The sequence below is a fragment of the Syngnathus floridae genome, chromosome 6 (genome assembly GCF_059516105.1).
Source record: "Syngnathus floridae isolate MCC-2025c chromosome 6, RoL_Sflo_1.0, whole genome shotgun sequence".
In the NCBI taxonomy this organism is placed as follows: Eukaryota; Metazoa; Chordata; class Actinopteri; order Syngnathiformes; family Syngnathidae; genus Syngnathus; species Syngnathus floridae.
The window spans coordinates 9,519,838-9,547,648 of NC_142418.1; the positions used below are offsets into that span (position 1 = coordinate 9,519,838).

At 38.5% G+C, this 27,811-nt stretch overlaps 2 protein-coding genes across 3 annotated transcripts; one reads left to right on the forward strand and one right to left on the reverse strand.

Moving 5' to 3' along the window:
* tspan33b (tetraspanin 33b) lies at positions 1-15,161 on the forward strand. 2 transcript variants are annotated; one of them, XM_088377551.1, is made up of 8 exons: positions 1-217; positions 4,379-4,436; positions 4,814-4,941; positions 5,080-5,154; positions 8,616-8,711; positions 10,158-10,286; positions 13,269-13,430; positions 14,604-15,161. In XM_088377551.1, exons 1-8 carry the CDS (start codon positions 122-124, stop codon positions 14,670-14,672), a joined length of 813 nt encoding a protein of 270 aa, XP_088233677.1. In that variant the 5' UTR covers positions 1-121; the 3' UTR covers positions 14,673-15,161. The 2 variants fall into 2 exon arrangements, with proteins under 2 accessions (XP_088233677.1, XP_088233676.1); XM_088377550.1 differs by lacking the exon at positions 14,604-15,161 and having other exon boundaries at positions 13,269-13,646.
* Positions 14,837-26,861, reverse strand: ttc38 (tetratricopeptide repeat domain 38). The gene is made up of 14 exons (XM_088377539.1): positions 26,749-26,861; positions 25,588-25,665; positions 25,367-25,448; positions 23,592-23,763; positions 22,431-22,604; positions 21,176-21,251; positions 20,128-20,247; positions 19,935-19,994; positions 19,659-19,697; positions 18,995-19,076; positions 17,982-18,147; positions 16,264-16,423; positions 15,778-15,851; positions 14,837-15,500 (listed from the first exon to the last, which is right to left on the reverse strand). Exons 1-14 carry the CDS (start codon positions 26,776-26,778, stop codon positions 15,416-15,418), a joined length of 1,398 nt encoding a protein of 465 aa, XP_088233665.1. The 5' UTR covers positions 26,779-26,861; the 3' UTR covers positions 14,837-15,415.
* Positions 26,862-27,811: the final 950 nt, after the last annotated feature.

The window sequence follows — 27,811 nt, forward strand, 5'->3', positions numbered from 1 at the left end:
TGTAACCCCCTCCTCACAGACTCGCATGGCGGTCGAGTATCTGCATAGCAGATCTGATTGCTCTTTTTGAGCGCAAGTTGTCGTGCTTCTATGTGTCAGACTGGAAGAGGGGAAATAAACAATGGACAGGAAACATTATCTGGATCGAGCAGAGACGTTCTCTTTCATCAATCCCTGGATTCGATATTTTCTCTTCTTTTTCAGCTTCTTATTTTGGGTGAGTAAAGATGGAGGCCTACTGTGGCATGTCAGTAAAGAAAGGAACAGGCAGGTTTTGTAAAATGACAGCACATATGCCTGACATCATCAGTTAGGGCAAAGGTGTCAAACTTATTTTATGTTGCGGGCCACATCAGAGTTATGGATTCCCTCGTGGGGCCATTAAGTACTTAAATAGAAATGAATGTGTGTAGATATTATCACATACGCACAACAGAATTTTCCAATTTATTTTGAAATTAAGATTATAAAAAAATTTGCAATATCTCATTGTTATTTAAAGAAAAGACAATTTAGAGTTTTGTTATTTTAATAAGCAACATTGAGTTGACGCTCATGATTTTAATTTTGCGGGACACATAAAATGATCTGGCGGTCAGAATCTGGCCCCTGGCCCTTGAGTTTGACACCTGTGAGCTAGGGCTTTAGAAAATAGTCAGTTCAAGACAAAAGAAAAGATTAAATTAATAAATCTATGGAGCAAATTCTCTTAATAATAAATAAAGACCTATAATTTAGATTGTGTCTGCGGTAGCAATTGGCAGGGGCACCTCACCTCCCCTGGTGAAACATTTTCTCATTTTTTGCTTGGTCATCGATCACAGTAGGAAATGTTGAGTGATTTATTTTCTTTTTTTTTTTATCAAGTCACTGTTACAATAATACAAAGAACATGTCCCTGAGCCGAACTTTTACATTGTTGCATGTTTTTCTAACTATATTCCTGAGTGATTTTGTCTGAGCATTCCTCATTATCACAGCTCAGATTGTTTGGCTTTCTGTGAAAGAAACCAAAGGCTTCAAAGACATTACCCAGCATCGCTATTTGGTTGAAATAATGACATGCTTGTTATCTCCCCAGTTTGTACTCATGTCAAAAAAAAAACAACTACACACAAATACCCACGTTTCATGGCTCTCCACATCCAAAAGATTAAATTCCCTCAAACTTCTGAAAGTAAAGAATGAACTGAATGAAAGAGGAACCGTGAGCTTGAATAAGGGTTGTGTGCAAAATGCCTTCCCATTGAAAAGCACATACCAACTGCGATTACATTGACTAAATTTAGCCTTCCCATGCTGAGAAAGTCCAACAAACGAGTGACAGTAAGCCTGGCTGAAAATATCGAGCAGCACAACCCTCAAAACACTATCACATATTATCGTCACAAACCATATATCACACGTGCAAGGAGTGATGTCAAGATGCCAAGAAACTGACTTAATTGCATCTATTCAGGGACAAGTAGCCATTTTCACCTTTGTCTGTGGTGGCAAAGTATCATTTACAACAAACTTTTTTTTTTTTTTTAATTCCAAAAGAACTCAGTTTTTTTCCTCCATTCTTTTAGTTCTCCTGCAGGCCACTGATGCAGCAAACTGTCACGACTCGTCCCCGGTTGCTTTATTATATTCTTTGTTACCATGGTTTGTGTTTGCGTCGCCCCTCCCCTCCTGTGTTACCTCACAATCAATGTAATCACAGTCACCTACCTCTCGTTACCTGTCTCTTATTTGAGTCCTGTCTGCGCGTCACTTCCTGTCGGACAGTTGATGTCTTGACGTTTGATGTCGTCCTTGTTTCTTTTGGTTCCTGTCTTTGTCAGTTCTGTTTCGGTTACCCAGTCTGTCGGTCAGTCCGGTAAGTTACATCAGTTTGCCGGTTCTGTTAGTTTGTTCCCCTTACCCTCTCTTCCAACTACCTTTTCCCTTCAATAAACCCTGGTCCGAGCTGCATTTGCTCGCCCTGCTCCATTCCGATCCATGACACAAACGTGTTGATTCACAACTAAATTGGGCATTTTATTTAAATGAAGTCCGTTTTGCCCACGATTCCTCTTCAAATTTTGCAAGACTAAGGTGCACGTGAATCCTTCTAAATAACCACGCCCTTCACACTGTGTTTCGAGCAGTTACTTCAACACTGGCAGGCACAAGGCCTGGCTGTTGGCTTTGTTTTTGGGACATGAGCTCGGAAGTGAACACTGTGGCTTTAATCCATCAGGCCTTTGTCTTCATGTTCCCTGTGGCTCTGTATGGCTGGCTTTTACCTCCCCCGCGCAATCCACCTGATTCATCTCTTTCACAAGCCTGAAAAACGAAGCAGGCTTCTATTCAGCATGCATGTGATAAATACTCAAAAACGCTGTGGAAGAGTGGAAAACGGGACTGCCGGTGGCCTCACTCCTACACAAGTGACAATATCCTTAAAGCAACAAGAAGAGAAGAGACTTGAAAATTCTTTAAAACACCACAGTGTTCAAAATACAAACATTTGAAATTCCTGGCACACATTTCAAACACTTATGTGGGTTGCAAAATGTATTAAATAAAAGCCTTTCTTTAAATCAAACAAGTCTGTGTAGCTATAAAATGTAAACAAAAGAAATGTTCTCTACACCTAAACACAATGGATTGCACACACAGTTAAGAAGAGGAGATAAATGTATCTTAAAACTCTATAGAAAGCTTTATTGTACATGTTCTGTTGTTCTAATGTTTTGAATGGTGGGCATTTTAGTGGAAATGGCCCCCTGAGCAACGATAACACACCCATCGTTCAGTTTACAGCTTTCATTATTTTGGGCCACAATGTGGGCAGCCCACACCCCATTGGCGGTTCCTTCACTGCACTTAGTTTTTTCCGTTCAAGTGTAAGGTTTTCTTGTGTTTGGCTTTTAGCTTTAAGGTGAATGCCAAGCTCCAAACAGGAGCCGTTTGCAGCCATGCTTTCAACTACCTGCTTTTCATCCCTGCAATTGTTGATCATGACAGCTGAATAAAAAACACATTTGCCAACTGTTCCCAGACAATGGGAATATTTCAAATCGGGTTAGGAATTTTTTTTTAAAAAAAGTCAGATGAAAGGTTTTTTTTTTCTGACCAATGTCAAGTGACTCTTTAAAAGAGGAAAAAGCTAGCTTTGCAGAGAATGTTCCTTTTGTAGTGACTGAATAATATGCTTTCATAATCTAATTTAATCACATATGGAGAGAAGCTTACCCTTTTTATCATAAAAACAAATTTTATTTTGTAATTCCAACTTCAGATTTGTCATCATTGATAGTGAAAGTACTGGAGCACAGAAAACCTTAATTCTTTTAAAACGTGAATCATACCAACTGGCATTTAAGTGAGCTCATTAAAGCTCCCAATAGTGATTGGAGGGGAAAAAAATCCCCCCAAAACAGGCATACTTACATCCCAAAAGCTGTTGGATACAAACCATTAATTTAATTGAGCACTACAAATATTGAGATGTCTTTAATGCAGATTCATTTTGAAACAGATGCAAAGAAAAGTGTTTCTTTTTGACCCCCTTTCAATTTTCCTTGTGTGCTACGATTATCTACTATGAATAAAAGCATCTTCTATTTCATTCTAAATCTCCTATGATACATTTAAAAGCACATGTGCTGGAAAATTAGCGTTCTTGTTTTGTCACATGGGTAACACATTTAGTCTTTTTTTTCACGCAAATGTAATAGAGCGATTTTGATCCCACTCTTCTATGCATTTTTGTTTCTTCACGGTACCTGAATAAATCCTTTCAAATGTCAGAAAACAGTTCTAGACGTTTTGATCAAAACCACACTGGTGACAAATAGCTAAGGTCAGCGAAATGCCAGAGGCAAAGAGAGTGGCTATGTCAGAAAAAAGTTTCTTTCACCATTTCATGAGCTTCTGTGAAATTTGTCCTGGTTCAAGCTTAACAAAAATAGATTTCAAAAAATGCCAGCAGTACTGAGAAGGAACATGTTATTGTCAAGTGTCTCCATAATAATGGGTAACATGCATAAAAGAAAACAAGTAAATTACATTTTACGTATCAAGCAATACTGTAATTGCATTTAGATTATAGATAAAAGAAAACAAGTAAATTACATTTTATATATCAAGTAATACTATAATTGCAATTAGATTATGGACAGTCATACCCTTAAAGCTTCATGGGACTTTTCTGTTCCACCATAACAGCATGCTTGAATTGGTTTGGCCTCTGACCTCACCAATGTTCTTCTGGATGAATGGACAGTGGCTGCTCTATATTTTCTTTCATTTCTCCCTGTATGACTTTAAGAAATATTTGTCCAGCCATCCTGTTGATTTTTACAATATGTATAGTATATTAAAAAATGTACCCCCTCTCACCCCACAGGTTCTCTCCTTGTTGATTGTTGCAATTGGCGTATATGCTAAAGTCCAGAAAGCTACAGGTACAGTATTTTTTATTTTTTTTAATTGAGCTGTTATTCACTTTTTTTGGACTCAATGTGATGAGTTATTGTTGCTTACCTCAAATGGGTTGTCTTTAGTGAATAGCTTTGATTGACACAGTTAAAGATAATAAAAAAGCATTCAGATTTATAGGCTATTAAGATATTGTTCAATTTACCAAACATCCACATATGGCCCTCCGTGTCCCTGTCATCACTTTCCCAGTCACGCAGTTTTAACTTATCTCAAAGACTTAAGCTGGCTTTTGGAAGGGGTGTGGATGTTGTATATGACAGAAATGCATTGGGAATGGGGTGGAAAATAACAGACGGTTGCTCTCTCAGTAGAGCCTATCCCATTTCTGTCTTTTTGCCAGACACTGTGCGGGGCACGTTCCTGATCGACCCAGCTGTCATCCTAATTGTAGTGGGGGTGGTCATGTTCTTCGTCACTTTCTGTGGATGTATTGGAGCCCTCAGAGAAAACCTTCGCCTCCTCAAAACCGTAACATCCATAACAGACATATCACAAATATTGACCCAACAGCTGCTTTCCCATATAGCAACAAGTTCAATCCAATCTGAAAAGACGTTTATTTTGTCTATATTGAAAATGAGTCACATTTGTCTTTTGTGCTTGCAGTTCTCTTTGAGTCTATCACTGGTCTTCCTAACCCAGCTGGTCATAGCCATTCTGGGTTTCTTCTACTCAGACCAGGTATGAGCCTTTTGTGACAACTCGCTTAATCATTTTACATCATAAAATCAATAGAGCAAGCCCCTCTTGGGCCTCATCATTGAGGATATGATTTAATTCTACAGCAGCAGCTTCACCAGCAGATTGCTATTTTACAGTAAGTCATCTTGCGCTGGGTTCACACCAGACACAACTTTGGAAACACTCCTGAAAGCCCATATAAAATATCTAGGCCTACATGTCAACCAACCTTTACACAGGTAATTGCGCTCAGTTTTGATTGACACCGTGAGAGACATCATAATTAAAGAATCATGTTTGACAGTAGTGTAGAACTGCATTGCCTCATGATGGATCATTATACATGAAAGAGACAAGTCCCCTATTTTTGTAGACAGGTGCATATACACTCGCCGTCAAAACTATCTGTGAATTGAACATATAAATCCATGAGCGTGCTTCGTAACAATGGACTATTCTAAAACACTTTGATACACTGCAGGCAGTAAGCAGTGTTTTTCAATAACATACACAGAATGTAAAGTTTATAAATCTGATTTGCATTAAAAGTTATTGTGCGGTGTCATGCAAATATTCTGCAAGTTTTCTTGTGGCTTTGCTGTTAGCTCATTAATACTACATTGTGGGATTGACCTTAAGCTTCCTCAACTATAAACCATGCAAATTAGACGCCATTCAAATGAATGCAAGAGTAAAATACAACATCAGTGATATATGGTAGGAAAGTTTTATTGTATTGTGGGTGGAATGTGAAACCGAAATAAAAATGTCTCAGTGGGCACGAATGACCTTACCAAGGGTCATTCTCATTTGATTCTTTTGCTGCTAACATGAAGCACGGGAAGATATTGAAACTGCATTCTGAACTCCCATGTTTTCAATTAAATATAATTAATGAGATCAGCCTGTGTAGCATATCCATGGTTGCTTAGTTTGAAATCAAATAAAAAAAGTCATAATAGTATCAGTAATATTTTCATCCCTTTGTCAAAACGCAGACATTCATCAGTATTAACCAAAAAACACATGACAGTGGAGTCTCTCAGACGCCATAAAAACTGAACATTAACCTCATTGAAGGCTTTCATTATTCTGCTGTATTTATTATTGTTGCCATTTATACTGAACAATGACAGTTATTGATGATGCTGTGTCCACTAAGTGTGCACGTGTGGTTCAGATGGAAAAGCAAAAAAAAAAAAAAAATCACCCAATTAATTCTCATACTCAACTTAAACACACAAGCCATTATTATGAACATAAATCAAGTTTAAACGTTTCATTTTATGTACAAGGAACCATTGCCAAAATGGATATTTATGTTAATACATTTGTCCAACAATGGACATTAGGCAGGGGTCTGCTATCTGCGGCTCTTCATTCTTATTGTCGCGGCTCCCTTTGGCCTTGAAAAAGCCCCAACATAAATAAATGCTATTTCTTAATTCATTTTTATTCATATTATTAGTTTATTTTGTGGGGCAGTTATCTTGGAGTTTGAGTTGATGCCATCTAATTTTAAAAATTTTAAATGAGTAAATTACAGCCCCAACATAGGGTATATCTGTAGCAAATTTTAGACACAGAAGTCACATTAAACAGGCAACAATAGCATTTAAAAAGCTTTATTTTTTTCCCAAAAAACACAAATATTTATTTCAGACTCTGATCAGATAATGTAGTGTTTGTATATTCACATGCTTAGTTGATTGTTGGCTGAGCAAAAAACCCAGAGGACCAGAAAACTCTGACATGGGCTTGTCAAAGACACTCATGATTTTATTTCGATGAGATTCATCATGTCTTCATAATTATATACTGCAGAATATTTTGTTAAGACAAGTAAACATTTTAAGATGCTACCTGTTTGACAGTTTCGTCTATTGGTGAGCGTTATTACAAATTAAAACTGGTCAGGTACTGCGGAAGAAAGGTATAATCACAGGCGGGCCTCCAGTTTCTCTGTCCTAGTGTAAACTGAAAAACTGGACTGCTGGGAGCACTTTCCTCCAGCAGCAAAGACAAATTTCTTGGTAAGCTGGAATGTGTCATCTCCCACCAACCTTATTTGTATGAAAAACACTTGTAGGGCATAAATGGTGAGGCAATGGTGGGGTAAAAAGTATTCGGGAAAAAGATGTACTACAATTTAGAAAAATGTCTTCTGTGACAGACAAAAGTAGAGGGAAGCTCTGTGCTGGGTGTCAGTGTGAAAACCATCAAGCTGACTGCATAACGAAAGTCTCAAAGGATGGAAACACCAACTGTTAGGATCACTATATACTTCTTTACATTTCCTTTTTCTTCCAGTTAAGTTATTAGTCTGAGCAGAAAAATGCCCCTGCTGGCATCCACATGTAAAGAAAGCTTTAAATGTTATTCCAACGCTAAATTCACAATTATAAACGGTGCCTTATTATACCTTGCCACCCTCCACGATGCACTGTCAGTCTTCAGACTGCCTGCTGCTAAACACAGCAGTTTAACAACGCTCCCAGCATCGCTAAATGATTCAAATGCTCTGGATCTTCAAAGCAGATCCAAATGCTCTATTTCAACAGATCCCTTGAAGGAGACTTAAATTGTAACTAATGACATGAGGAGATGATGTTGGGTCCCAAGGTCCACAAGCACGCACAGCAAGTGTGATGGAGGGAGATCAACGTGGAACATTCCTGCCCTGTTGTTTGGCAAAATTACTTCGGGATAAAATAGACTTTGATAGAGCTAGCTGTGTTTATCAGCACAACTTGCTTTTCCACGGGATCTAATCAGAGTAATTCCAGGAGCCCACAGCATAACACCCACAGAAGTTCTTTTCAAGCCAAATGAAATTTTATAGCTCAGCAGTTTATCAGCATACAGTGCTCTCATTATCATATATTATCTAAATTCAATCTGTATCACCTTGTTTTGACATTTTTAAAGGCGGGGAACTTGGATTGAAGGCCCATTCAAAAGGGGAAAACAAAGTAGTCTTAAGAGGAACAAATTAAGCAGCAGGGTTTAATTCCTAAATTGGAGCCAGTTCTGCTCATGAATCAATAAAATTAGGGCATTTCATTTATAACTCATTTGGGTCTTGCTTACATTGACTCAAGCGGAGAATGGTGAAAATTAGCACACCAAAATCGTTGTTTACCCTGTATGTATGTATGTATGTGTGTACGTGTGTGTGCTTGCGTGCGTGCGTGAGTGCCTGTCTGTCTGTCTGTCTCTCTCTCTCTCTCTCTCTCTCTCGCTCTCTCTCTCTCTCTCTCTCTCTACGTACATACTATGTATGTATAAATATTGTATTTTATATGCACTGGGAGTATGGATCTCACAGGTAATAAAGTTGTTGTTAAATGCTGCTCTGCTCTGGTTATACTGCCGCACATGTTGACTTGTGAAGATATGCATCTCACAAGATGCTGCGAATAACACACCCGTAAATAAACTCTTCTGTTTCCTCTTTTAAGGCTCGCGACACCTTGGGTAGGTTCGTGAAGAAAGGTATTGTGCACTACAGGGATGACCTGGATCTGCAGAACGTGATGGATTACATTCAGAAAGAGGTGCCCTGCTCTACTCCGACCCTGCTTAGTAGTTAGTGTATGACTTCACAATAATCATACCAGTTTTATTGACATCAGTGTTCTGAAACCACTACCTGTGAGCACAGAAAGGCATCGACTTTTGTTTACTGTCGTCTCCTCCGTGAGGCAAGATTTAAGAGGTTCCCTCAACTCATAATGGCTAACTTCACATTGGCACACGAGTGAGCAGTGTTTTTCCATAAAGCAGTCTCTAGCTGCTATTTCAAAACATACTACAATTCCCAATCAAATAAATTGCAAATAAAAACAGAATACAATGATTTGTAAATCTAATTTATTTTTGTATGATATTTACATCGAGATGAGTATCATCGTCAACATTGCTCGATTTACGACGGCCCAAACAATACTACCAACGTATCAAATATTGTTGGACGGATGTTTAAGCCTCTTAAATATTGCCCCATGTCAGAAACATAGATTTGAGGGATAAACAGCACAACTGAGTATCAGTCTGTCTGTAGCAGCATTGTGCCAAATCTTGACAATCTGTTAATGTGGTTGTGATTGACTCTTTTGAGATTCCATGAGATAATGTCTTTACCCTTTCAGCTTTTCTAGGGATTTGCGAGACCACAATGCTTAGGTCTCTCTGCCCAGACAATCCACAACAAATAGATTTCAACCCGACTCTCAGCTCATTTGTCTGCCAGAAGGACGGTCATGACTTTCTTTCACTCACGTGTTGCACAGGTGTCAAGAAAAAAAAAACATGCATACAGCTCATTGGCATGTCAAGAAGCATTAGAGTTATGTCTAGCAATGAGTGAATTTTCTGGCTGGGGAGGATGCAAAGCTAAACGTACACCAATAGAACAACTTGAAAAATGAACCTATCCTATATAACCGAAGCCAATTTTCGAAAGATGACATTCTGTAGTCAGTCACATTCCACTGTCTGGGACAGAACACCATCCTCAAAGATATTTTTCTTGCCAACACTCCTGACTTCAACACCAAATGAAAACTTGTGGGTTCAGCTTGGGTGAGCTGTTTATTTTCACACAACCACGTAGCTAAAACTAAGTACAATGCCATCCCACCCGCAGCAGTTTATGAGCAGACTGGTGACCAGCTCTAGAAAGGAGGTATCAGGCTGTTACGGCTGTTGAACTGTAAAGTTGCCAAATTGCTTTGTTACAGATAGGACTGCAATTATTCAACCACTGAACAAGAGTCAAGAGCAACAGTAGTCCATGAACATTTGGCGCACTTTCCTTGGATGCAAGCATATACTCAGTTGTGCTACTCATGCCTCAAACAATGTCCCCTGCAAATGGGGATCATATATAAGGGAAATAAAAAGGCTTTTTAATCATATATAATTCATTAACTAGCAGGCAATGTTACAAGTGAGAAATAATCGACCAAACACACATTCCCGTGTGTTTATACTAAATGCAGTTCCAGTGTTGTGGATGGAACAACTACACGGACTGGTCATGGAACTTGTACTTTAACTGCACCAAAGAAAACCCAAGCTCAGAACGCTGTGCTGTTCCATCTTCTTGCTGCACTCCTGTTCTTGGAGAGGTGAGTATTTTCCTTTTTTTCAAATTAATGAATACCCAGCAGTGAAATTAAGCATTGTAGGGTGAAGTGAAAATTAAAGTTGCTAAACAAACACGACATCCTCCAAGACTCATAATTGGCTGACTGATTGCCCGAAAGTAATGAAACAGCTAATAGAGTTTCAAGGTGATTCGTCTTTCTCGGATAATAATGAGTCCGCACAACACGAGCGTTTCATTCCAGCATCAGCAAATCTGTGAGATGCATTTAATGGGGTAGTTCAAAATGTATCCTCACTTCACTAATTCAGCCCCCTCCTTGAATCTTTGACCAATCCCGGAGCCACACTCCTTGCCAATGTGCACAAGCATGATTATCAAAGGATTCATAACGGCATGTGATTATGAAAGTGTGTACTAATCATGATCAATAGTCATAGAAAATGCATGTTGAGATTCAATAAAATACAAATACTAAGCTAGAATTCCAGTATAAACAAAATGACTTCGACAACTCCTACATATATAACATTGTAACTGATTGGTTTGATTTTTGAGGGAATGCAAATCACTTAAAAATCAAAAAGAGGGCATAAACGTACCGGTCAAGCATATTCTGTATTGCTTCTGAATCTGCTCAGCCCCCTCTACATCTAAAAACAACTATCATTTAGGGTGTGATTTTATAACATTTTTTTTTAAACAGTATATTTTTCGGTTTTGTCTATTTTTTCGTGGTAATAAATAAATAGATTTGAATATGTCTATAACATCTTTTGCCTCTAGATCTAGCCAGTCATTTTTTAAGCTATTTGCCCACTAGAGAGCAGATTTTTTTAAATTTCATTTTTGTTGTTGTAGGGAAATTCTGTAAATCCAAAACGTCAACTTCAGATAATTTCGCAAATCAATACTTTGCTCTGTCCCCACTTTGGTTGTTATTTTTATATAATATTAACAAATGTAGTGTGATGAAATAACTTGCTATTTGTTGGCCAGCCAATGCAATTATAATGGACATTTTTGCTATGCACGGGCTGGGTCAGTTCCTATCCCGTGGGGCCCTCTGTTATAGTAAATATATTCAGCTAAACAGACCGAGATTTCAGACTAAGTATGTATATTCAAGTGCGTAAGTAAATTGACACAAGGACATGATTATTTCAGTACATTTACTACTTATGACATTTTTGTGTTGTATTGTCTAAAATATGTGCCTGGGTTCAATAAAGATTGCGAAACACTGATCTAAAGAGCTGCAATACAAGACAGATCTTTCTAGTTTTCATTAAACAAGAAGATGGTAATTTAAGGCAATACTATGTCATTACTGCAAAATTTAACTTTCAAAAAACCCTTTTAAACCCCCCACCCCACACACACACAAAAAAACATTCATTCATTTATTCATCTTCCAAACTGCTATTTTCATGAAGATCACAAGCATGCTGGAGCCCATCGCAGCTGTCTTTCGGACAATGCAACTAAATCTATTCCTCCAGAGTAATAACACATTTGATGTTCAACTGGTGTAAGAGTGGCTGTATTGAAGTGGTCACTCTTGGAAGCAAAAAGCCCCCACTTTGAGCCATGCATGTATTTTAACGCATTGTTTCAGTTTGTCTCAATAGTTTTAGGCTAAATGAGTTCCAGATGGCCACAACTTTAGATGTGCCTGCACGTTTTAATTCGATCCAATACAACATCGAAGAAAGTGTGAAGGAAGGTCGGCTATTGTTTTGAAAGCAATTTATTAGTTTGTCAGATCTTTAGCTGGGTCGTCCAATATGTAAGTACCCAGCTGACATTCATAAAACAGTGAGGAGAGGTGTCATCATATCTGCTGTATTTTTTTTTTACAACATTTTGACTCGCAGCCCAGGAACAAAAATGATACAACCTTGTTATCTCACATTATCCTGCATCATCATCACAGTAGGATTTGTAATATTAAGGCTGTTGTGGTTTCATGACATGATTTGAAGTCGCACCAGGAGTTAGCAGGCTTTTAGCATGACATAGTCGCCTGCCTTTTGTTTTTATTGTTACCCTATAACCCCCCCCCCACCCCCACCCCCACCCCCCATCGATCCATTTTCTATACTGTTTGTCCTCATTAGGAAGTGCTGGAGCCTATCCCAGCTGACTGGTGTGAGTCAGGCTACTCACTGGACTAGCAGCTGCTGCTTATTTCTTTATTTATCTTTCCATTTTTCTTATCAATTCAATCTTGGCAGTGGTCTGCAATCCACAGCTTTCGTATTAGCCTTTAAAGGTCCAGTTTTGGCTGCTTTGTAAAATCCTTTATTCTTGTATTCAATATTTTGTCAGCACAGTACAAATACAAACATGTGCACGAGAGTGATGTAAATGTAGGTTGTAAAAGTAACACGTAGTTAGGTACACAGATAATATATATGTAAATACGAACTCTTGAATACATGCATGAATGGTCTACACATATTTGCATTCACGAATATATATTCTAAGCAGTAGACAAAATTCTGTGCTTACACGCCATACCTGGCAACTTTCTTTTTTGTCTTCACGAAGACAGAAAACTAAAGAGGGTAAAGTAGATCCATCATATTGCTATCGATTATATATCATACTACCAAGAAAACAGAGCAGCAACCTTTTTTTTTTCTTTCACATGACAATTAATCAAATCCTTAAAGAATTGAAGCCGTGTTGCAACCTACTGTCGTGGGCGCGCAACTGCAATGGTGCTTCTGGAACTTCTCGAAGGTTCTATGTCACATCAAGTGGACTTTTGTTGGATTTTTAACATTTCTCTGCTGTCATTTTCTTTCTTTCTCTCTTTTGATCGCAATTCTCTGCAGTAAACAAGCTTCTACAAATCTCTCTCATAGCCGTCTCAACAGTTAACATCCTTGTCAGTGCAGGATGACACACCACCCCCCACAGAGATTGTTGCCTTCAGAGAACCAGTCTTACACGAATGTTCACACGTTACATGACTTCTTTGTCTTCTGACACACAGGCAGTAATCAACACTATGTGTGGCTTTGGGGTTCAAACCTTGGACCAGCTGGAGGCAAACAAGTCAATCTTCCCAGTAGGCTGTGCAGACAGAGCCGTGTTATGGATGGAGTCCCATTTGTTCCTGGTGGGAGCTCTTGCACTGGGTTTGGCCTTGCCTCAGGTAACAGCATGGACACAAACGTCAATAGTCCCTTATCATCGTAATTACCTATCCCCAAGCCTTCAATATTTTAATAGCCCCTTTTTATTTCTTCATGTGGTTTTATTTGATTTTTGATCCAAACTACATATTGTTGTTTGAAATGCGGTTCACAAAAGCTGAGTGTAACAACTTCATATTCAGGACGATGATTATAATGTTACTGTTTTTGTCCTTCGACAGGGGTCAATTACAATCACTGGCCACTTAAACAAATACAAAATGTTCATCAAGGTTCTAAAGATAGAGATGAGTTCTCTGTACTCAATATCTCTTGCTAGCCCTGCAGATTTGCCTTGAGTCTCAACAGGGGCCTACATAGAAAGAGCTGAATTGATGTTGGACAAAAAAATTAAGAGGGTTCTGATCTACAACTTGGCAGCAAACGGAAGAGTTGAAAGTTCTCAGTAAATGAGCTAACTGGAAGACAACACGCCAATAACATGTGATTAGCAATTAGTCAACTTCAACTATCAAACGTCGACTAATCCGTTGCTCCCCTTGTATAATTGTACAAGCTAGGAATTTTCAAGTTTGATGTGCAACCCAGGAAAACGTCTGACTTTAACAATGTTCATCTTAAAGATACATTGAAGTCTGCATCAACACCTCCTGAGCTCTGCACGTCCTTTGGCTAATTAATGTAAAACAGATTGACATAACGATCATGTAATGGCAATAGTTTGTTATAAATATCCTTTCTGTGTTCATCTGATTGGGTCCCTAATGATTAAGTGGGAGGCTTGTGAAGTGCCAACAAGTCCGTAGTGCACGAGGTGTTATTGTCTTGGCCGTATAACTTTTACAGTTATCAAACGAGCTTGCAATTTGAAAGTGTGTGTGTGTGTGTGTGTGTGTGTGTGTGTGTGTGTGTGTGTGTGTGTGTGTGTATGCGCGCGTGTGTGTGTGTTGGGGGTTGTAGAGGCAGCTTTATGAGGGTTATAATCCTGTAATCGAGACTGCTGTTATAGCAAACCAAATCCAAATAATAATAATAATAATTCTGAACAATTTCATCCTCATGCCAAATGAGCATTGCAAAAAGCTTCCAAGGCACCTTGACAGGGTTGGCACAGGCAGCACATTTAACAGGCACCTGTTGAGACATCTAAAGCGGCTGCTGCTGTCCTCTAGATTGCAGGAATTGTGCTGTCCCAGATCCTCATCTCTCAGATCCAAGAAGAGATTACCTCCGTGTCGTGAGCACAAGCGAACAAAGACCGAGGAAAAGAATGCAAGGGACGCAAAAAGGCAATTGCAGTGCTCTGTTCGAGTCAAAATGCACTCACAAGGAGTTTTTCGCTGCTCATGTTCCTCCTGTATCTTTTGTGTCTTAATCTGTGTGAATGGTGAACATAGTCGATAAGTGTGAGCCATTTCATTGTGATTTAATGTACATGTAAAAAGACACATCGCTGATGCTAGGCTGGAACCTCATGGCATAGTTTGGTAAATTCCATTTTTCACAAACCTGTATTCCTGGTCAGTTCAAAGAAGTGGGTGTCGTCTATTTATCATTTACGCATATATTTGACAAATTATTGACCAATATAAAGTGTTGACTATGCAAATGTAATGGTGTTTTGGGGGTCAGCAAAAAGTGATGATTTTTGAAGGTACAAGTCTTCTGCCCAGTGCCAGCGATAATCAAAAATGTGAAGAAATTGACAATAAAGCAGACTTTGACTTTGACATACATCCATACATTCATCCATCACTGCTTGTCCCAGATATGCTTTAATATATTTTACATTGTCGGGTGAACTCATTTGCAAAAAAAATGCATATTTTTCAGCCATTGGATAAAAATGCCAGGACACAGATCGCTGAATAAAAGCACTTAGCTCCCAAAAAGTCTGCCCCTTTAACAGAAGGTCCAAGGTGTCTTGAAATCAAACATGGGAGCACAGATTACGCAGTGTTGTGTGCTTCTTGCAATCAGTCTACTAGTGAAGGGCCATGGCTCTTTGCATCAGACGATCAGTCATAGGGGAGTTTGGCCTCACTGCATCACGCTCCACCAGAAGACATCTGTCAGAATTCAAAACATCATACATAGAGATGAACGCAGATTCAGAGAGAATACAATCTAACAAGATAACATAATCAATCAAGACAGTGTATCACACCTGTTACGTAATCTTAATTTGTATGCACATGGAAAGTCAGCAGATAACAATGCGACCAGACCACTGTGTCATGTTCATGGTTTGCTTTTATATTATTACTACATGTCTCAGCAGTCACATGGGAAAAAAACATGGCACAGTGCGAGAATAGGAAAGTGGAACTCCCCACAATGTATTACCTGCTCAGTCTCTGGTAGTGCTTATTCTTCGATTTCAATGCTGCGTGAATAAGCAGTTGATTGAAGACATCTCTCTACAAACAGCAGCGGACAAAGCCATTAGTAAACAAAAGAACAAGTGTATTTCTACATTACATATTGGCTTTCTACCGTTTGGAGTTACACTGTATGCACACTGTCGCACCTCTGGGGCACAGTGCATGAAGTCCATCAACATCCATCACAGACATTCATTATTCATGTGTGTGCACTGTGCTCAACATTCTCACACTATCCCATGCAGTTTATCGATGGGCTGAAAAGCTACGGCTCGTAGGCAGGAATTTTTTACCTCTGGCGAATTTTCATAGCAACAGGGATTTATTTTTACGCAGGAGAGACAATTCAACATGATCAAGATCATGTTAACCAAAGACAGTGACGCCTCAAGGCCAAATACGTTTGTGAAGTAAATATCCGCAAAGTTGTCGTTTCTGGTGTTCTTACCTGTGCATCGCTGCCCCCTATCGACACTATACTGTAGCGCAAAGGATGAAGTAACTCCACAGTTCGATCGTAGTTTCCTTTGTCATATTCCATCAGGGCTTGACACATCGGCACCCCTATGGGTGTAGCCATTTTATGTTGGTAGTTGTCACCTGGTGTCCTGAAAAATGGAGATTACTGATAAAGACAATGTTCATGGACAAAACTTGAAAACCCAACACTTTTTCCAAGACCCAGTTAAAGTATTACAAGAGATCAATTTCTCAACTATTGCTCAGAAGGCCTTCAGGTTAGATTTGGCACATTCCTAACTTGATACAAGCCCAACACTAAAATTCTTAAAATGCTGCTGAGCAGTGTAAAGCAGGCAGCTGGGTAAATAATCTGCTAGCCCATTTTCATGAGCGACCACGTTGCTATGCCAAAGGTCAGTAATAGTCCTGAAGCGAGACATTTGAATTTTACAGTCAATGTGTTGCAGCACTGGCAGCGCTGCGGTTAACTATTTAATAGCCCACAGAAGTACTGTAGAGGAAAGCACAAAAAGAGAATGGAGCCATCTACGAGTCTGACCAGTAGATGTGACAGTGCACAATAATTGCGGCGTCTGCCTTTCACTCACGCCGACACCAAAAGACATTTACAATAGATTAAATTTTGTTCGATGTGAGCAGGCAGGTAGAATATGTATGTAAGTGATGTGACAAACATGTTCACCTTCAATGAAAGAATCTTAAGCTTTTGATGGAATGACAAGAAAAAAACCATCTTTCATTTTGTTTGACAAAACAACATGTGGTTATCAGCAATAGGAGGGAATTTATTTCACAATTATATATATATATATATATATATTTGTTCTGGTAATTCAGTTTCTTGTACAACCGTTAGCAGTTCTTTAAAAACAATGTAAAGATTTAATGGTAGCAGAAAGTGAGCATCTGGAATGGATTATTTATTTTTTCAATTATTGTTTTGTTTGAGGCATTTGTTAATGTTATTTACTGTTTTGATTGCACATAAGGACAGTATTTTGATGTCATTGCATTTATACAAAGGCAAAGCCATGTCTTTTTTGGGAAAATGAATGATTGCCAAATCATGTCATTTTTTTATTCAGTGTTCTAAAAGACTGGCATTCAACTCATGTTACAAGATTCCACAAAGATGATTCCATCTTTTCTTTCTTGCATTATGCTTATAAATCATAGTATCTGACTTGGAGCATACCATGACAAATATGAATTGTGTTAAATTGCAGCATTTAAAACTACGTGAAATAACTAAATAGTGGCAAAGCTTAAATCATATCCTGACATCTTGCTCGATGACTAAAGCAGTGCATCTCTCACCTAGGAATTGACTTTCAATCTTTCAAGAGCTTCCACCCACTCAAAACTCTCAGAAGTAACTCCTGCGACTTATGTAACAGTAAACGACATGACAGTTTCAAGACGTGGTTGGAGATGGCAACTTTTTGCGGCTTTACTGCAGAACAAAATGTGAAATGACTGCCTGTGGTTAGACTGCCCAAAGAGATTATAAGCATAAAACCCCAAAGGAGAAGCGATTGCTGGACTCGAATCGCTGCTCTCAATTCTGTCAGCAAACGTCCAACAGTGCTTCTATCTCAGTTTTACATAAGGCATCGGTGGTTCTTATGTAAGGATGATGGTGTCGAGGTGAGCGGCAGAGAGAGGAAATGGTGTGGAAATTACTTAGCCAATTCCTGGAGGCCTTCCAGCAGACGCTGAGAAGCGGCAGTCTCTCTCGCTCCCAGGGACACCATGAGGATGTGGAGGTCATTAAAAAGGGTTACGTGGTCATCAGTGTGAGGCAGCGTTACCTGGAGCAGCTCTTGGTAGCGGTCCTTTACAAACACACCTAATGTACGCAAATATTGATCACCAATGCATTACGGTTGTATGATCTTCGAAAACAAATGCAGTGATGCCTTGAGTTACAAGTATCATTTGTTCCTTGCCCAACCTTGTAACTCAAAACAATGGTATCTCAAGTTATCTTTTCTCTTTGAAATGGAAATGCTATTAATATATTCCAACTGCCCTCCTTAAGAATAAAGTGAATTTTTTGGCGGCATTCTTTTAATGGGAAGAATAGCAATCTGTAAATAGCTTACAGTAATAACATAATTACAGTAAATACAATTAAAACGTTTTTGTCAATTCAATGCACATTGTAATGTGTGCACCGTGGCCACCTGGGAACAGGATTGAGGCCAGTTCATACTTAGACTGCATTCTGGAAAAGTGGGAAGTTGTTACTTCCGCTAAACTGGCCTTCTCCCAATCAATCAGAGGAGGCTTGTATTTGAAATATGTAGAAGTCATGTTACTCATAACTCAAGGCACCACTACACAAGTTTGACCATGTAGGACTCATATGTACTATGTACAATACATAAAGCAGGGAACCATATTTGCTAATTTAGGATGTGTTCAAGATTGATTTATAATAGTCAATCAAAAAATGTAAACATATTCATATGTATACAATATGTTAGTGTTTGCATTACATTTCATGTTTTTTTTAATCACATGACGTTGGTTTTACACTTTCTAGCTGTGTTAAAATATTACTTAAAACATTAACTTAACAGAATGTATGTTATGACTGCAAACTCTGCAAAGAGAAAAGAAAATTGCGGATTTCTTAAAAATGTATGTATTTGAAAAGGAATATTGAATATTGAGCAGCTCATGTCGCTTACCCTCCATCTCTAGTCTGCTGAGCAGGGAGCTGCCATCTACTATGTCCAACATGGAGCCATTGGCTTTACAACGTTTCAATATCTTTCAGGAAAAAGAACACATTTTTACCTGTCTTTTTTTTTCAAAGATAAAAAGTGGACCATGGCATACGCAATTCGACAAAAGACGCAAAACGTAAAGGCGGGAGTCTTTCGTATCACAATGTCAGCCAATAAAAACTGCTGTTCTTTTCAAAGGGATTGTAACATGAACATAATGAAATGTTTTTGTTACTTTCAGTGACAAGATTTAAAAAAGCGTAGTATTTTTATCTTCTATAGTTTGAATTTCCAATCATCTTGGGGGGATGACGCTAACTGCTACAGTCACTTCTAGCCATAACTTAGGTCACACAGTCTTATGATATTTCATACAAGCAGTGTATCCAATTATAAACCGTCCAGAGCAGTGAAAAAGTATTGATTGAAACTATGAGAGAGGTATTATCGCAGCAATAGAATTATGAATTACTAGAGAACTACACTGCTTCACACTGAGAGGTGTTTCTAATATCTTGGTTACCTAACTTGTCTGAACCGGAGGGGCAAAATGATCATCCAATGTTGCAATCAGTATGCATTCTCGGCAGTACATCCGTTTAAGAATGGAATTGAAATAACCAACCTGAGAATCGAATATTTGCAGTGCAGCCTCATATTGCCCCTGTGGAGAGGGAGGTGACAAAGACAAATTGAAATAACGTCAGACTTGAGATATGCTTGCTTGGTAAGATTGCATAGCACAGATGCAAACACAAATTAATCTAGCAATATAATCAACTGTGGAGTTCAAATTACCCCGGAGAAAACATATCACAAATACAAGTTCCGGAAACTATTTGGCAGCCAACTTTGCGCTTGACTGAGAAAACTCATTATACAGTAATCTTTAAATCTTTACCTTTTCAATGAAGTAGAGGGCCCAGTGCCAGTAGTTGTGAGTGGCCAGCATGTCAGATACCTGCAATGGCACAACACTTAGAGAAGAGAACATTTCCAAAGGATCATTCATTCAGTGGATTCTGATGAGAGCAGCTTCTTTGAAAATGAGTCATCAAAGGAACATGTTGCCTTGGAATTCAAGGTTTATATACCTGCCAGGCTTTCTCTCTGCCTTCCATGAACTTCAGGCCTTTGTCCACCTCTGCTGTCATCTCATAGACATGGGCGACAGAGTGGACGGACCACGCGTCATCAGGAACCAGTGCAAGGCCCTTAACATGAATAAAATAAGAACAAAGGCTGAGAAATGCAGATGCCTTGCCTTAATGAGGAATAGATGACATGATCTACTGTATTGCGCTTTACAAGTACAGTCAAACGTTAAAAATTAAAACCATATAAAATTTATTGTCAAAGTCCCACAAGATAAAACCATGTAGTGTTTTTTCCCAAAGCTTTTTTGCAACCCTTATTACAAAACCAGGACTAGACATATAGAGGGACTAGCATGCCCGCGACTCCCGTGGGAACAAAGCGGTCCAGAAAATGGATGGATGGGTGGATGGATTTAACAAAGTAGGAAACATAAATATCATCAAGCAACACTTGATTTCTAGAAATATCTACAAGTATTTACATTTTGAAATCATTAACCGGTATAGAAAACAATAATCCTAGGGAATCGCAATTTCCCATCATTAGTGAGCTATTTGTAGAACGGGCCTGTGTGCTCATGTGGTTCTTGTGGGCGACTTGGTGCCCATGGGCACTATGTTGGCAGCCCCTGTATAAGACAATTCCCAGTCTTATATATTCCTTTATATTAACAGTGGTAAACTTAGTTTTAACCCTTGGAGAAAATTAAGAATTACAATTACAAAAGCACTTCAGATTGCCCAAACGGTTTGACACTGGAATGGATTTCCATTTGATGATTTTCATAATTTCAGATGGATATTTTTTATTTTTATTCTTTGTCAATCAGCATCATGGAACAGACTGTGCTCAACTTTTGATGTTTCGCTGAACTTGCTATGCATTATTCAAAAGAGACAATTGAGACTCCAGAGGCCTTTGTGAGTGGCTCATTAATGGACATCAACCATAAATTAATTGTGAATCAAAGTTACACGCTGCACACGGACAGAGTCTGCATCACTAATGAGCTAAATCACACAAGAAACATGAAGATCATCTCACCTCCATCGCTACTTTCTCGGCCTGGTCATAGAAATGCGTCTCCAGCAGACCAAAAGAATAAAGTCCTTTCAAATAGCTGAAAACATACATTATTGAGTTAAATTTATTATTAATACATTATATTATATAATACATTATTTGATTAAGTAAATATGTGCAGTAAATAATGGCACCAGTGGTAATTAAGGGTTGAAGGTACATATACTTAAATTTAATTTTACCGCACTACTGGAAAAACAGGCATTGGCTTTTTGTTGTTCAGTGCAACCTTCTGTCCTTATAGCGGCTTTCATAATGGAGACGGACATCACCAGAAACAACAATGTTCAAACACAATAGCTACAGGCCAGTGTCACACTGAGTTAAAAGCAGTGGATACAAATTTCGCTATCTCATTTTCTCTGCCCTTCAACAGTCAAATTTCTGTTCCTACCTCAAAAGGTAAAAGTTTCTCATGTTCTCTTACAAAACCCATTTAATTGAACTTGTGGCCACTGGTCATGAGTAACACTTCCCCAGGCTGCAAGACACACTTGGCTTGTTGTGACCAAGAATGAACTACTCACTTTACATTTCTACTTGGTAAGTCTAGAAATAGCAAGAAAAAGCAATGAACTCGTACTTGTCTTGTTTAACAAAGTCATCATTGATGAACAACAAGAGAAAAACATTTAACAGTTTGACTGTTTTAGACGGACGATCCGGAGGGAGAAATAACCATGATTCTTTTTTTAGTTTGGTGTAAAATCATTACAATTTAAGTACTCAATAGATTTTTTTTTTGGTAATTTCGCTGGCCTTGCCTGCCATCTTGGATTCATGTTCATGGGTGGGTTATTGTTTTAATATATATAAATATATAAATAGGAAAGTTTTAGGACAATCTGTGACTACATGTTCATCAGTGTTTTTTGAAGAATTTTGGAGTTTGTGAAAATATATAGTATATATTATTGAGAGTGCATAACGATCTGACCCTTCCTAAGCCGTGTTGACCCATCTTTGAAAATGCAGCAAAAGAGTCCATCTGCACCAAATAAATGCAATTGCTCCTTGGGCATTGAGAAAATAACCTGTGAAATTTCTCTAAAAGAATGTTGCAACCTTGTAACCTTATAAACACCTATGAACATGACCAATGAAGAGTTCAAATCCTATAGAGTTTATCATTTTTTAAAGATCTCCTTGATAGCTTATGCTATTTGTCTTGACAACACAGGTAAATGGATCTTAAAATGCATGTAATCGACCGTACCTGGCTAAGGGGAAATGAGGCTTCCAGTGGGGCAGCACTCGAGCAACTGAATCCCTCATCTGGGTTTGGGCTCCCGTGTAGAAATAGCTATCATGGGCGAACTTGAGGGCAAGCAAGTCTGTGGGGTGATCAACCAGGATATCTTCCCAAACGTCACTGGCTTTGGGGAAATTCCTACAAGAAACATGAGACATATAAGTAACCTTTTATTTTACAAATTGTTTATTTGCAAAAAATTAGATGCAATTTATTTCACCAATATGGCAATTTTAAGTAATGTAAATATCAGCAAAGCCTTTTCACGTGAACCAACATGCCTTGCGATATATTGTACTGTATGAGAACCGTTACCACGACTTCAAATACAGTGGCTTTGTTATTCTGGGTACAAAAGGCTAGACTGCACACTGGGAACTGCATGCATCTAAAATTCTACCACCTTTAGGCAGCACTTTTAGATAAAAGCTGAAGATAGTTTAATATTGATTTATCACTTTAACATCTGCCGGGAAGAGCCATTTGTGAGTCACATAACAAATATCAGAGGGTTTTTTTTACAAGCAATTTCATGCAGACATGTCAGCACCTTTATTAAATTTAAAAAAAAAAAAATTGACACATCTAGGCATCTTTAAGCAAATGAATGAACAATAGGAGTTGTGAACTCTATTTTTACCCCTCTATGTCCACCAGGAGTGAGGAAAATGCTGTATGGCCTCGTTCATTCAGTAAAGAGGGCCAAGCACTCTCGCAAATGTGAACCTGATCTCTTATTTGGGGCAGAAGTGATCTCAATGACGTGGACAAATGTTTTGGGACACATTAGCATTACACTAATTTATTCCTGATTGATTCTTTATTGATTTCAGTTTTAGTCCATGCATAATTGCAACTTGTTGAGGTGAAAGACCCTCGCAGAAGCCATTTCAGTAAAGCACTCCTGTGTGTCATTTGTTATTCTGCTGGTTTGCAAACATGATAAACCCATTTTTGACAGTACTGTGCCGATATTGGACTTGATTCAACCTTAGCGATGCCATTTGATTATGTTTAAGGGTACCTGTGTGAACCTTAATATAAAGCAATACTCAGCAATTCACAGATCGTACATACACAATACATTTTTGCTATACTCCTCTGAACTGCCAGACTGAAACTCACCCATGTGAGACTAACTCCAAGGCCTTGACATGGAGCCTCTCTCTTGGGGTGAGATTTTGACTGTTGGCCAGTTCCACGGTTTTCTTCACAGCGCTGGCCAGTCGTTGGTCCAGGCGGGGAGAGGTCGCTGTTCCCAACAGTTCTAAACCCGTGCTCACCACATGGCCCATCACTGCAAGGATTATATCAGTCACGTTATTGGACTTTCTCACTGCACACTGAAGCCACTTTATTATTGAAACTAGGTCTCTCAAAACTCTTGCTTTGCTGCTACTGCATTCTGTATTGTGTTAAGTTGTTCTTCTTAGCTTTCACACAAACATGCTTTCTTGAAATATTCAGTTACTAGATTAATTAACGTCCATATTGTGAACAAAACAAAAGCCCAAATTTTCATTATGGAAAACTGCTCTGAAAAAGCAGAGAGACATTTCAACAAGACTGTAATGAGGTCAACCACTATTTTAATATTTATGTAGTTCTAACAAGCTTTTACAAGTCTGCATGCTCATTCAGCTCATGTAAGTTTAAACAATGAATGACCTCAGGTCGGTTCGTGTAGCGAGCAATGCCAGGGGATCCCCCATCAACGGCTGCTATTCTGTTTGTTCAGGTAGCCTAGTGTTTAATTGGTGTTCACCAGCAATACAAGTAACTTGGCCAATTTGCATACGCTAGACTAGATGATTTTTGGCACAAAGCATTTTACAGCCACTTTTTCTTTGGATTGTTTTACATTATGTGTTCTATGTTCCCTCTCTGCATCCATTGCAGCCTGGTCATCTTGGAAGGGGGATCCTCCCTTCTGTGGTCTCTTCTCAAGGTTTCTCATTTTTCCCCCAGTAGGGTTTTTTTGAGTTTTTCCTTGCCCTCCTGGGAGTTTAAGATCAGGGGATGTTTGAGAATATTTGTCAATTTTTGTACATGTGAAGCCCTTTTAGACTTGCTTGTAATGTTGGACTATATAAATAAACTTGACTTAACTCGGGGTCCTTATAACAATGAGTCCCAATCAAGGTCACTTGTTGATGTCAATAACCTAAGGTCTCTAAAATGCCTGGAACACCTCATTCCTTTGCTCCCCATGCTCAGTCTATGAATCGTAAAATGGCTGTCATCTCCAAGGTCAATTTGTCGATCATTTCAATGCTCCATAACACCCACTCATAGCCCTGTATGTGTAGCAGCAGCCAGTATGTGGATGAATATCTGTTTTTTTACGTCTTCAACCAGTACACACGCACAAACACACACACACACACACGTTCCAATTTCGAGGACAGGTTCTCCAGTACAACAGCACCCATCAAACCAACGTAATTAGAAAAACAAATTCAAGAGGCAATGTTTTTTACATTCAAGTAGTTTCTAATAACACATTATATATATATATATATATATATATATATATATATATATATATATATATATATATATATATATATATATATATATATATATATATATATATGTATGTTAGAACAGTGCAGGCTACTAAAAAAAGCTAAACAGTCAGATACAGTAAAGATGTTTTTTTATTGATAGTGTGACAGTAATTAAAAATGTTTGGCTAACAAAATCCATCCATCCATCCATCCATCCATCCATCCATCCATCCATCCATCCATCCATCCATCCATCCATCCATCCATCCATCCATCCATCCATCCATCCATCCATCCATCCACTATTCTCCCTTCTGAAATTCTTCCAGCATCCCAGCAAATATTTGATGGAGATGTGTGTTTAAATAACTTAATCAAATATGTAGTTACCAAAATCCGGATCAGCCGCCTTGATTTTAGTCATGCATCCCTCAAGTCCTCCAATACTTTCAATGTTGCGCCAGGTCACATACTAAAGGAAAGACAAAATAAGACACAGTAAAAACAACTCAGCAATTTCCTCACTTCGCCTTTCGAAGATAGGATTGCTGTGAAAATGAGTTCACTTCAGTCATTGTGCAATGTTATCTGTGTGTAAATCATTTATTTACCTGAGTGAGCATTGCATCATAAAGTTTGCACGCCTCATTACTGCTTGTGGACAATGGAAGGCCCTCAGCTCTCCAAGCCTGGGGAAATTGTCTCGTCAGTTCAGCTCCAGTCAATGAAGTGCAACTTTAAACACAGTTTAGTGACAATACCTTTTGTCCTCACATTTTCCCTGCCAAACACTTAATCTAATTTAATAGTACACTGATTCACACAAATGCTGGATTTTGCTGCCCATTATGTAATGACTGATTGGAGGTGCTCATACACTTGTGTCAAAGTTGAGTTGTTTGTAGGCAAAATCTGCTTTTGTTTCATATTTGAAATGTTTTGGCACAGCTCGAGCCTTTTGCAAACAAAATGTGTCATTTTGACCATTGTGGCACTTTTTTTCTTTTTTTGATCACACACACATTCACACATATGTGGGAATCGAACTCACTCCCAATGTGGCACTGTTTAGGGCTCTACGTTAACTGATTTGAAAATGTGGATTTTGAATAGAAGGCTGTGTCAACAATCAATAAAACTGTAAAAAAAAAAAGTTTAAAGTTGACTGATAGTTTAGCAAAGAAATGCAACACAAATGTAATACATTTATTACGATGTATTTGAACAGGTTTGAGTGCCAAATAAAAACCACACCACATTGTCTTTCTACCATCTGCTCTTGGCGAGCCTTTTGCATATTTTTGTAAACCCAGGCTCTTTTGGGTTTTTTTCCTTTAATAAGTTTATGATTTTTGTTTGTTTGTTTCAGTTTTTACTAACCTTTCCAATCTCACCAAGCTTTTGAAAATTTTTGAGTATTAAAAACGTTATGAAAAACTAAAACTGAAAAAGGTTCACACCTAAATCTCAACTCTTGCTTTTCAACATTTCCAAGGATATAACTTTGTCCGTCTCAGGAAAATACCTCACTGACAATATCATTTAGGGATCTGTCTGACTCTGCCAATGGTGGTGTCATGTACATTTGACAGATCCGTCGCAAGAAAAATGTGCATCTACTGTTTGTTATTTTTGAGCTTTCGATATTTTCATTTCTAAATAGATAACGGCACACGCCTGGCTGCACGCATCCCGTTTGTTCTACCCGTGCAAAAACAACAAAAGTTCCTCTCCTAACTCGTTCCCAAATTTACATCTTTTCCAACACTTACCTCACAGTCCCTGTAGCTCAAAGGATCCATGTTGCGATTATACTGTTTATAATGTGCAGAGGTTGCAACTTTTGACTCCAGTCATCTAGTGTTGGCTCGTGAGTGAACGATTCGTTCAAAGGAACGAATATTTTCAGTAGACGCGAGTGAACGAATCACTTCCTAAAGTGATTCGTTCTTTTTTCCGTTCATATAACTTCAACCAGTAAGTGTCGGTAATGCACATTGAAGCTGGTGCCACCTCGCCGTAAAACAAAACGAAGAAGAAAATGACGTAACTTCCCGTTCACGAGCGAGTCGTGAATTGCATTAACAGTTCACCAATTGAACGGATAGGTCTGTGAGTGAGAACGGATCAGTGAGGGAACGAATCCTGACTTTCCCGTTCGCGAACGAGTCAATGGGTGAACTGCCTTCATTCCCGTGCATCAACGGATCAGTCAGTGAACGTGTTGCGTCTCCCTCCTGGCGCGAACTGTGTAAGCCAGAATGTCGATTCACGATTTGCCAAGGAAAGAAAGAACCACTCACTGAAACACCACTTCTTTTATGCGCGTTTTCTCCAAGCTAAGGGCTAACTTTATTGGATGAAGGGATGCGCCATTATGCAACAACGGGGAGATTATGCTTCTCTTTGGGTAATCTTGATTTTATAACATTTATAGTAGTTTTTAAATAACGTGTATGCATATATACGCCTAAATATTGTTATCCAATATATCTACTGCAATTTCACATTAGATTGCTGGTTTGAAATTTACTTTTAATATTATTATTATTATTTTAAAATAAATATTTATGTTAAAACTTGTCTGGTGTTTTATTGCTTGATTTTATATTTGCCAATTAAAACATAAAAATCTGACATTTGGTTAACTGCTTTATATAACAATATGTGTTTTATGTTGTTGTAGGAGTTGGTGTCCCCCAAAATAACAAATCTCAGCATAACGGATTTTTTTTTTCTCAACTTTTTATTCAAACACAAACACATTCGGTATAAGTGGGGGTGAGGGCGGGTGGGGCACTTTTCACTTTCAGTTAAGCGTTGACCATGATTTTT

Bases quoted from the DNA above. Each gene is read 5' to 3' on its own strand.
- tspan33b (XM_088377550.1), top strand. From the start codon at position 122: ATGGACAGGAAACATTATCTGGATCGAGCAGAGACGTTCTCTTTCATC. The intron at 4,437-4,813 runs GTACAGTATTTT...TCTTTTTGCCAG, and splicing joins TAAAGTCCAGAAAGCTACAG to ACACTGTGCGGGGCACGTTC. The intron at 4,942-5,079 runs GTAACATCCATA...TTGTGCTTGCAG, and splicing joins ACCTTCGCCTCCTCAAAACC to TTCTCTTTGAGTCTATCACT.
- ttc38 (XM_088377539.1), bottom strand. From the start codon at position 26,778: ATGGATCCTTTGAGCTACAGGGACTGTGAG. The intron at 19,077-19,658 runs GTTGGTTATTTC...TTTTCCTGAAAG, and splicing joins TGCAAATATTCGATTCTCAG to ATATTGAAACGTTGTAAAGC. The intron at 15,501-15,777 runs GTAATACATTGT...GAATTCTGACAG, and splicing joins CACTACCAGAGACTGAGCAG to ATGTCTTCTGGTGGAGCGTG.